Source organism: Centropristis striata, chromosome 18, assembly GCF_030273125.1.
Source record: "Centropristis striata isolate RG_2023a ecotype Rhode Island chromosome 18, C.striata_1.0, whole genome shotgun sequence".
NCBI lineage: Eukaryota > Metazoa > Chordata > Actinopteri > Perciformes > Serranidae > Centropristis > Centropristis striata.
The window spans coordinates 29,492,453-29,504,414 of record NC_081534.1 but is presented as its reverse complement, the minus strand read 5'-3'; the positions used below and the strand labels follow the sequence as shown (position 1 = coordinate 29,504,414).

Here is an 11,962-nt window from a genome sequence, read left to right as displayed (position 1 = left end):
GACACATTATACCTGTCCTTATCCTTCAGACTAAAGCTCACTATTTTGAGCCATAAATTCCAGATATGTGGTGTTTTCTTTTTTTTTTGCATGTTTGTCTGGGTGGATAAGTCATTAAAACTGCATTTAGCAGGCATACAAACTTTTGGCTAAAAGCGCCATTTTAATCTCAAATATTTTAATCCCAACTGCCACCTCTTTTCTTTCAGAGGCTGTAGTTGTTTAAGTTTTAAAGCTATAGCCTAGATACAGGTATCATGTAAAACTTTATGATCCAAGTTGTGATATTTTGTCTGGAAGGGGGTGAAATATCGCTCCAAAATTAGGATAAATTCAAGCGAGGGAAAAAAGCGGTTTCTGAGCAGTTTTGAGAACAAAAGTGTTCTCCATCCATTCCTTATGATCTTTGTGTCTTTCGCCATCTTTATCAATCTCAAGTGGTTAAAAATGTCAAGATTTAAGACTAAATCTGTGTAATAAATTATATCAACACAAAAAGTCATGCAACAACTTAGACTCTGATTAAAAAAAAAGTTTGGTCGCTGTGTAACACTTAAAAAAAACAGAAAAAGGAGGTTTATCAGTTTGATCATTACATTTCTTGTCTTTGTACTGTATTCGATTCAATGTGGGGTTTGAAAATGATTGCATTCTGTTTTATACAGTGAGGCCAAGTCTCACTACAATAAAATGCTACTATTAGGATTAACATCATCACACTAACCGGAGCTTTATTCTGCACCGTTACCAACAAGACATCATGACTAATGGTACCGACTGACTCCTTTAGTTTTCTAGTTTCATAACAATATATACCAATATCTTCTCTATAGTGTTGAGCCAAATACAACCAGGTACAAAATCATCTGCGCCATCAGAGCGATAAATTAAAGGTATTTAAATGGAACTGACCTCCTGCAGATATTGTGAGAACAGACGATAATCTTTACTGCTAACCCTTTATCAGGCGAAGAACTCTATTTGGTAACTTCAGTGGATATCTCGAGAAAAAAGTTGCAAATTTACTAGATTAAAGTGGCAAATATACAAGAAAAAAAGTCTCAGATTTAAGAGATTTAAAGTGGCAAATCTGCGCGAAAAAAAGTCACAGATTTACAAGAAAAAAGTGGGGGGAAAAGCAACTTTTTTCTCGCAGATTCACCACTGTAAATCTCATAACTCTGCACATTTTTTTCTCGTAGATTTGCCACTTTAATCTCGTAAACTTTTTTCTCAAAATATTACCCCCCTTCCTCTGTTCTGTATGGGTTTTTTTTTACACATTCTGGCTGTATGTAATATCATCCATTATTCTCTAGGGTTGAAATTTTGAATTTTTGAGTGCCCTAAGTGAAATTTGAGTGCCCTATTAAGGGTTAATAATCTTCCTCCTCTCCTCAGATCCGCTTCAACCCCAACATGCGCTGCCACACCTGGCTGGTGTGCGGAGGCCAGACGGGGCTGGTCAGACTCATCTGTCTGAGGACGATGATCAGCTCTCACGCCCAGAAGATCATCAGCGAGCACCAGGAGCAGTTTAACGAACTCTACTCCCCCAAAGAGCAGCAGGAGGCCGTCCGGACGGTCACCGACCAGCTATAGCAGAATCACAAGGTGGAACACTAAAACACGAGAGACCGAAACAAAGTATTTTTATGATAAAAAAACAATATTTCATCAGCACATTCAGTATACTGCTGTTTTTCTACTGGGTTTGATCAGCCAGGGATGGTTGTGTCGGGGCAGTTTTCTGTTCAATAACACTCTTTCATGAACTCTGAACATGTTCTTGAAACCTCCACGCTCTAAAAGTCACGTTTCCACTCAGCTAAACACCTTTTTGCTTCCCACACGGACATCTCATTGTTATCAAACCTGGCAGTTTATTTGCTTCCAAGAAGTTTGAGCAGCTGGCGGTTTAGTGCCTCGCTTTAAACACACCTCATGAGCAGTTTCCACCTAATGATTATTGATTCTGAGTCGAGTTTTTAGGTTGCTCCAGTTTCTCTTAGTTGGCAGATAAACTGTAAATGGCAGTGAATCTATTTGTTGACAACAGGCCAAGGTAACATTAAAAATAAAATTAAAGTCATCAGCTGCATCCACTGCTATAACTTTAACTTTGTGATCAATACCTGCAGCTTTTTAATTGACAACAACAACAAAAATTCTTGTTTTTTTTCTGTCTTCTGGTGGTTATATGTGTCCTCAGTGATGCATAAATGCACTGTGACATCACTGTGAGGTCGGTTACAGCTGCAACAAACATGAACCTTTTGTTTGGTTTCTAAACAAGTGAAAACATTCAAAATATGGACACAATTTTTCCTATTTTTTCCGCTTATGTCAGTTTGATAACTCTTTATTTTCCTGTGTGTCAACAATTGTTTCTTGAGTTGCAAAATGTGAGAAACTGGGTAAACTAAAAACTTGTTATTTTAGCAAAGTTTTGATTTTGTTAAGCAGCAAAACATTCCACTGCAGTTTTTGTTGATTTGTGTATTTCCACCAACAATAACAGCAGCATCGTACTTCAACTCATTGTAACGATTATTGTCTACAGCACAACAATCATTACAATGATTGAAACTATTTTTATTAGTTTGTTTTTTTATAGTGCCTTAAAGATACACTTCCCGAATTTTTCTCTAAAATCTCGTTCCACGTTTTAAAACTGTGCTGAGTTTCAAAACATCACATTTGTTCCTATTCCTATATTTCAAGGAATAGTTCACCCAAAAATAATTGAAACAGTTTAAACAGTTCTCACCTCCTTAGGCTCTCTAGTCCGAGAATATGTCTTCTTGAAATTACATTTAGGAGAGCAGAGTGTGCAAGAAAACAGACTTTGATGGAAACTGAACAAATGACAGCAAAAAGGTTATAAAACATGCAAAAAATGTGTTCTTGGGAACCCAAACCCAGCAATTTTTTGCTTGACTCTTGCACAAATAGCTGCATTTCTGAATTATCTTCCTGTGAAGGAGTTTGAAAAGGTTACGGAACATTTTCCTGGGACCACAGACAGCGTAGTGAGGTGAGTTCTGTATTTATACTAATTTAATTTAATGTAATTTAATTGCTTTTAGGTGAGCTGTTCCTTTAATCTAAATTCCGCTGCTGTGTTTTTTAATTTTTTCCGTTTTTGTCTTTTATCTTAATAATAAAAACTCAGGCTATAACTGAGGGGAAATACTTGAAATATTTTTTTATTGTAACTCTGCTGGATGTAATGTTTATAAACAACAAATTTTAGGTATTTTTTGTTGTTGTTTCTTTCCTTGTTAAACTTCTACTTCTTGTTATTCTGCTGATTCAAAGGTTTTCATTCATTATTTAACCAGGACAGCTGCTGTATTGTGACATGACCTAATTTATTTTTTTAGCGTCTCCAAAACACGTTGGAACATATTATTGTTTACAGACGCAGCTGTCTCTTTTTTAGAGGTTGTTTAAAACTCTAAGTTCAATTAGGGGTCTTTGAAAATTTTCCTTTTGTTTAGTTTTTTCCAATTATTTACAGCGACAGTTTCAGAATGAATGATGATGTTGTCAGTCATGAAACATGGTTCATTTCTGATATATTGTCATTAATGTGTAAATCATAATAACTGTTATGAAAGCATCAACATGTACAGCACTTGCTCTTTTGTTGTTTTGAAATGGTACATAATAATAAATGTTTTTGTAATAAAAAAATAAAAAATATTGATGTCTAGAGTCACAGTTTACTCTTGAACTTGGAAACAAGATCAACACTGTTTTTAATCGATTTTAATAATATTGCATAGCTTATTTTTGCCATTTGTAATGAAATATTAGACTTTCAAATGATGGAATTGTAGAACTTCTTATTAAAATACCTGCGAACATTCAAATTTAAACGTGCACTAGCACATCAGCTGATGAAGACCATGTTTTACAACTGAAAGCCCCAGAACAGGTGCTGCTGAACCTTCAGGATTCATTTGCTGATGAATAAAGTCTCTAATGACCGGTTGGAACCAGATTACTGATATAAATCAAAACTACATGGCTTCAGGATAATTGATTTTTATCAAAAACCAAGTTTGAGTCACAGACTGTATGAAATAAGTGGATGTAGCCACTGTGATGTCACCCATTGGTTCGTAGACAACAATTTTAGAGTGTCTTTTGGAAAAACTAAATGCTAAACAAGACATTTTTAGGCAACCAAAATGTCAATTGAAAAGGTAAAATTTCTATGAAGTGTGCCATGGTAGCAACTTGTCAATCACTACCCTAAAACATATTCTGCTTTATCGTCTATTTTACTCTAAACAGGACCATAATTTACAAAATGAACATCATGCTGTATTAAAGTAGTCTTGACACTAACAATTAAGACCATAAACTCATTATAAGAATGTTTACTGATATAATAAATCAAGTGAGAAATAGGGTCATTTGATAATCCACAATATATATATATATATATACTATATAATATATATAATACTTTGATACATTGTGAGTTATTTTTGCATCCAGTGGAGTCGCCTCCTGTTGGCCATTAGCGAGAATGCAGGTTTAAGTCCATAAAAGTCGAAGAGAATTTTAAAGCGAAATTTGAAAATGTTGCATTAAAAAAAATGTAAATTTGGGACGTTTCCATCAACTGGTGTAGAGCTAATAAACAAAGCTGCAGTAATGTACTTTGGTCAGCAGATGGCAGTGTAATGTGTTGCTGCAGGCTAACCGGTCAGTAAACAGGAGAAGTAGAGAGGGAAAAAAAGACGTTGCTGATCAGAGAGAAAATGGAGGAATTGAAATTACCTTGGTAACTTATAATGTTCTTTCATGTCAGAGGAAACAGCTGATCAGTCATGTGAGTTAAATGTTCGCTACGTCAGAATTTATTCCCAAAAAGCGTTTCCATCTCCTGTTTGGAGTATTAACTATTTTTTCAAAAACGTATCTACCTTAAACTACCTCAATCGTAAAAACTTTAATGCTCATTTTTGAAAATTTTAACAGATTTTGGGGTTTCCATCAAGCTTTTCTCATGTAATCTTCAAAATATGCATTAAAATTTGTTGATGGAAACACTACTTCTGACCTATATACAGTCTATGTTTGTTTGGAACAACTTTAAAATGAAAGTGACCTCGTTGCCTCATTGAGTCAATGGACATGTCTAAAATAATCCAGCCTCTTTCCATCATCTGCAATCTTTTATTTCACTTTACAAAAAAAACTCTTTCCACACATAAAAATGAAATATCAAACATCACAGATGTGACATGTGGCTTTATGCAACATCACCAGAACACATAGACAAATCGGACCGATTGTACAAGGGAGAGAAGTGTATTTACACATGTATACACAAAATCATACACAGAAAATACACAATATTTGACATATTTACAACAGTCACACGGAGTATAATTGTCACGGACAGCAACAGCACAATACAGAGCATTCTCAAACATTAGACTTCCGTAGGGAACAAACAGGAAATGTGTTTTTCTGGAATGAAAATAACCGTAAAGAAAGACTTCTGCTCCACGCTGCAGCCAGGAGAGAAAAAACTTCAGGATTTATCAAAACTAGTACAGTAAAATGCATTGGTCTGTCTTACATTCACTTTGTTTTAGCTTTGTTGGGTCCATATTTATTCTCATTTTGCATAATTCCAAAAGAAAAGACATTGTATTTAAATATACAGGATCTCCTTAAAAACTGGTGAAAATATAGAATTTTAAAGAAGATATCTTTTCTTTGATTAATCCTCCGCACGGTATATCAACGTATTCTGATTGGCAGTTGAACGAGAAACTTCTTACTGTACATGATATTGAATAACAGCTAACAACCATGCAAGTATCTGGATCAGAATGGGCGTCGACGAGGCGTTTACAATGTACAACTGTCCGTTCTCTGAGAGCGACTAAGAACATCAACACTTTTATAGTAGCTGCGGAACATTACAGGCATGTCAACCAACTGGCTCGTTGGCTTTTCTTATCAGAATTATTCTCTTTAAGTCCATATTTATTAACTAATACCCACCAGAACTGGCTGGTTGTCGTGGTCCCTAGAAAGTCTGATGATGTCAATGACGCCATGATCGTCCCCAACTAGTGCCGCCATCAAATCAGCCCAAAATGTCACTTTGTCACTATTTACTTCTCCTCCCCAGAGACTAAACTCATTTTGTTCATCCTCCAGTAACGCCTTCTGGCCATTTGCTCAATTTAATGACGAACTAAATAACTAGAGAATGCAATATTCTGAAAAAATTGAGGTTGCTGGAAAGTTGATGGTGAGCTGCAGCGATGAAACATGGATCATTTTTTATATATTTTCATTAATGTGTAAATCATAATAACTGTTATGAAAGCATCAACATGTACAGCACTTGCTCTTTTGTTGTTTTCAAATGTTACATAATAATAAATGTTTTTGTAATAAAAAAAAAATATTAATGTCGAGTCAAAGTTGAACTTGGAAACAATATAGTAAATCAACACTTTTTAATAGATTTTTAGGTAACGCTTTATAATAAGGTCCTTAATAACCATTAATTAACAAGTAATAAGGCATTGTTTAGATCCGGTAGTTGCAAAAAGCATAGTTAACTTATAATAGATGAGCAATAAAGTATATTTTAATATCAATAAGCAAACAAAATAAGATTAATAAAGGCATGGCAGAGACATAATGGGTGGGTCATGGGTGTTTGTAATGCCATTATTAACACTTATATAAGCTTATAAACACACAATAATGTTAATAAGTATCTTGTAAGGACTTACTAGGGCCTTATTACTTGTTAATTAATGGTTATTACAAGGACCTTAATATAAAGCGTTACCAATTTTTATAATATTGCATAGCTTAAATAGCAGGTGGAGTTTTTACCATTTGTCATGAAATATTAGACTTTCAAATGATGGAATTGTAGAACTTCTTTTTAAAGTACCTGCAAACATTAAAATTTACTGAACCTTCAGGATTGTTTTGCTGATGAATAAAGTCTCTAATGACCGGTTGGAACCAGATTACTGATATAAATCAAACCTACGTGGCTTCAGGATAATTGATTTTTATCAAAAACAAAGTTTGAGTCACAGACTGTATAAATAAGTGGATGTAGCCTCTGTGATGTCACCCATTGGTTTGTAGACTATGATTTTAGAGTCTTTAGTGTCTCAGCGATGCATTCAGCTAAGCTGCGTTGCCTGAAAGGCTGTGAGCTGGACTCTGTTGCTTCGTGTGTCGCTGGGAGCCGAAGCACCGCATGATAAATGACTGGGAGCTGCACTGGGTGAAAGCTGGAATAATAGGAAAGGGATAAAGGCGAGAAAATATAATGTGTAAGCAATGAAATGTGTTGATATGAGGGTTGAGGTGTCAGGACATAAATTAAGTATAGGGAGAAGGAGGTGATATGAATGCTGAATCTGCAGGCAATTGTTGCAGTAAGCGCTTTATGAATGTAATGCATTATTATTATTGTTAACAGGACAGGATTGTGGTATCAGCAGCCTTCTGGTTTCTGTTTGTAGTCTAAGTATTATAGGCCAATCATGTCTGAGCAGGCTTTGGTTGCATAGAGCTAAACAGTCTATGTGAAGAGCAAAAGAAGTGGAATGTATCCATGAAATTCTGGGAATCCATTGGGCTTTTTACAGAAATGATTGAAAAAGTTTCTAGTCGGACCTTAAACAACAAATGCTACACAAAAAAGGAAGTCTTATCCTGGATATCTGTTATTTAAATATTCACTGACTACACCAGAACCCCAGAAATATTTGCAGCCGCCCCCAGGGGCTAAATTGGGTTAAAATCAAGATTTATTTTATTTTGAAAGTGCTGTAAGCGCCCCTTACTTTTTTGGGCTTTTATGTTCAAAATCCAGCAAAAAACGAGGCCCACAGACTTGCAAAACATGGATGAACAATTATTCAATATTTTAGCTAAATTACAATATGGAGTAGTGCATTATTCTACAGAATTTGCATCGTTATGATACATTTATATTTATATCTATATTTGGTATTTTACACAGACATCCTGGCCTACAAATCATATTCTAAAGACATAAGAGAAAATCTTTGGTCGATTTTGGTAGAAATCCTTGGAAATAGGCCAAAACTTGGATCATTTTAATATATTTTTCAAGGAAAATAAGAATGACATTAATATATTAATATCTTGAATCATATTTAAATTGAAATGTCGGTCAAAGTAATCCGAATTAGGTAGTTTTTTCCAAATCGTGCAAGCTGGACGGATGGATGGATGGATGGATGGACGGATGGATGGATGGATGGATGGATGGATGGATGGCCAGTTAGACAGTTAGACAGTTGAAAGCTGGTGGAACAGAGCGACACGTTGCAGTAGATGGATTGTAACACTGAAGCTCCAGCAGGAAGGAGAGATAGATTAGATGGATGGATGGATGGATGGATGACGGTGTGAAGGTGAAACTAATCGTCTGACTGAAGGACTAAATCATTTCTGCCCTCAGACTTCTTCCCCAGTCTGACACTTATCCATACAGAGCCCACTTCCTGCCAGGATGCACACTAAAGACAGACTTGAAAGTTGTGAATGCCCGCAACGCAACAAAATGTCAAAGGAACTACCACCAAAAAAAAAATAGCCCTTAATGAGTTCAGTTTTGAGGCTGTTTGTATCTTAAAGAAAAACTTTTCATATTTCTATCAAATTTGACCAAATCTACTTTTCTTTGCCCTCTGAAATGGAGACTCGTCATCTTTGGCATGATTTGATAACACGGAACAGATTACAGTACAGTAGAGAGATTGGTCAAGTCAACATTTAGCTGAATTATTATCTAAACAGACACTTGTAGCCAGCGTGGTATGAGGAGGTACGGGACAATGCTTAAAGGGAGTAATACAACAGTTTAGGTCAGGATACCATTGGTTTAACGCCTGGTCTCTTGGTCAAATGGGAAATAAACTGCTCTAGGACATAAATGGACAAAATGCTTAACATTTTCCCTCTAAATCTGAATAATTTGCAGGTCCATAAGATGCATGTATGCATCAGTCTTCTAATGATTTTAATAGCGGCTGTTTCAGTTCTGCTCAGAGACAAATATTGCAGGAAAATGTAGATTAAAATGTGTCTTCAAATGGTTAATCCTCCCATACTAACACCTCACCATCATTTCTTTATCATGACCGGTTAGCAGGTTTACACCCTCTGCTTTCGATCTTCCAACAGTATGGTCAAAATTTATATTTTGTACATTCTGTTGGTTTTAATTAAAGCAGCAGCAAGTTGTTTTTTAGCCACCGAGATAAGAAGCCCACATAAGAATATCACTTACCACTTTACCACTTTAACTTGCTGTCAGACAGCCCTATATGATGGGGAGCTGAAGCCGTGTGTTATGCATCTATACTCGCTTCAAAGCCACCAAACTCTAAAAAGGCTAAAAAAACACTAATTTTAGCCTGCAGAACGATGGAGTTGCTGGTCTATTGCTGCCTCGATTCGTTCGTTACTTTGTGTTATTGTGTGACTTTAGTTAATCTGAACTACCCTTTAAAACACAAAAGTCACACAACAAGAGAAACTAACTAACTGGCCAAAACAGCATTAGACCAATAGCTCCAATGTCCTGCAAGGTAAAATTACTGTTTTTGTCAATGGAGTCTGGTGGCTTTGAAGAAAGCTTAGATAACAGCTTCAGATCTTCTTTTCTCCAGTGGAAAGTGATGTCTAACAATGAGGTAAAGCAGTGAAAATATTCAAAATATAGTCTTCACTTTAAACTGGTTTTCATCTTTGGTGCTGGTGCTCCTACTGTAAGTAATACACTGACTATGGATAAGTACCTCATACAACCCCAATTAAAAAAAAAAAAAAATCAATACTATCAGTGTGGTAAGAATTACCATGATGTCTGCTATAAGTTCAAGTCAAGAAGTAAAGTTTTTGCCAAATAAAACTCTTGTAAATGTAACTTGTAGTCAGTTAGAGTAGTAGGTTCATGTGTGACTGTTAGAGGGAAGCAGTTAATGGACAGATGGCAGTGAGCTGTAGAGTGAGTGTCCGCTAGACGGCATTTTGGTAAAGTTGGACGTTAAAGTCATCCATGTGTCTCTGGTAGATCATGACATCAGGCGCTCCATGCTAACAGTTTAGCTGCATGCTCGTATTTTAGGAATTTGCATTATTATAGTGAACGAGTGGCATTATTAGGGAAGTTGCAGTAGAAAATAAGTGTTGTCCTATTGGCAGTTTTCTTAATTTACACGAAATACTAAAAATCAGGCAGTGTTTTCAACCAGCAGCAGCTACTTTTATCCCACTTGGACAGACTGAAATAGTTGCATATATATTATATTTGTTTAATAATCTAGATGTTAACAGTCCTCATACTATCCTTGTCCTGTTATTACTTTTGTGCTTTAAAAAAGGTGCCCAGGACAGACCCCTGCTGCTCCTAAATGTCATGTTTATATTAATGCAAACCTTTTGTCAGAAGAACTTTGTGCATGGACAAACATGAAGAACACGTAAAATTATTTTCTCAATCAACTTTATATAAACTAGCTGTAAGCTCACGAGCAAATCTGGTCAACAAATAGGTCCATTTATAGAAAGTTTTTCATTTATCCTAAATAGTGCCGTAATGTATGATGGCATATGAAGACCATTGTAGGAAAAGAAAAAAGCAACCAGTTGTTTTATATATTTTTAAATGTTGATTATGTTGACTTTTTCTATTATTCATGGCTTCTATTTCAGCTGCTGTCTTTGACTGCAGTACTTGCCTCAATCTATATCTATATTGTAGTACTTTATTTGTTCTTATGCTTCTTATCTCAGAGAATAATCAAGTTTTTCCCTGAAATGTGTCAGTTTTCTGTTTGTTAATTTCCAATCTTGATCTCATAAATTCTGAGTTTTTTCCCTTTCATTTTTTTCATCTTCTTGCAGTTGCCCTAATATGCTGTTGTCTCATATTTATGGTCAGAGATTCAAATGTCAATAAGGAGTCAGATGTAGGAGGTTTCATGGCACTGTTGCATATTTCCAGGACAGGACCGACATTTTGGCCAAAATGTTTTCTTCAGGACTTTCTTTCATTAATTTTTGATAGATTTCTTTAAAAGCCAGCACCTTATTAACCTGGTAAGTAGCCTCACCCTAATTCTTCTCATGTCATTTGATTAAAGCTCCATGCTACCTTCTTTAATATAAAAATTTACCTTGACACCAGACACCTTTTTCAGCGGGAAACTTTCTTTAAAGCCACCAGACTCCATTGACAAAAACAGTATTTTTAACTCACATGGCAGTTGTTGGTCTACTGCTGCCTCGATTGGTTAGTTTCTGTGTGTTATTGTGTGACTTTGGTGAATCTGAATTAACTGTTAAAAACACCAAAGTCAACACATAATATAAACAATAACACAAACAAACAAACCAATTGAGGCAGCATTAGACCAGCAACTGCCATGTACTGTGAGGTAAAATTACCGTTTTTGTCAATGGAGTCTGGTGGCTTTGCTGCCTCGATTGGTTTGTTTGTGTTATGATGGGGAATTTGGTGAATCTGAATAAACAGTAACACACACAAACTAACCAATCGAGGTAGCAGTAGACCAGCAACTCCAGTGTTCTGCAAATTAAAATTACTGTTTTTGTCAATGGAGTCTGGTAGCTTTGCTGCCCTGATTGGTTTGTTTGTGTTATTGTGTCACTTTGCTGCTTTAAAGAGTTTCAGTTCAGTTCAGATTCACCAAAGTCAATACACAATATAAACAATAACAACAACAAAAAGCCAATTGAGGCAGCAGTGGACCAGCAACTCCAGTTTTCTGCAAATTAAAATTACTGTTTTTATCAATAGAATCTGGTAGCTTTTCTGCCTCGATTGGTTTGTTTGTGTTTTGGGGTGAATTTGGTGAATCTGAACTAACAATAACGCACAAACTAACCAATC

At 35.7% G+C, this 11,962-nt stretch overlaps 1 protein-coding gene across 4 annotated transcripts in view; it reads left to right on the top strand.

Moving 5' to 3' along the window:
• gtf3c2 (general transcription factor IIIC, polypeptide 2, beta) overlaps positions 1-3,701 on the top strand; it is a 38,227-nt gene extending 34,526 nt beyond the window's left edge. For all 4 annotated transcript variants that reach the window (XM_059357021.1, XM_059357019.1, XM_059357020.1 and 1 more), the window contains one exon: positions 1,402-3,701. In XM_059357021.1, coding sequence (XP_059213004.1) covers positions 1,402-1,602 — 201 coding nt within the window. In that variant the 3' untranslated portion in view covers positions 1,603-3,701. The remainder of the gene's footprint in view (positions 1-1,401) is intronic.
• The last annotated feature ends 8,261 nt before the right edge of the window (positions 3,702-11,962 follow it).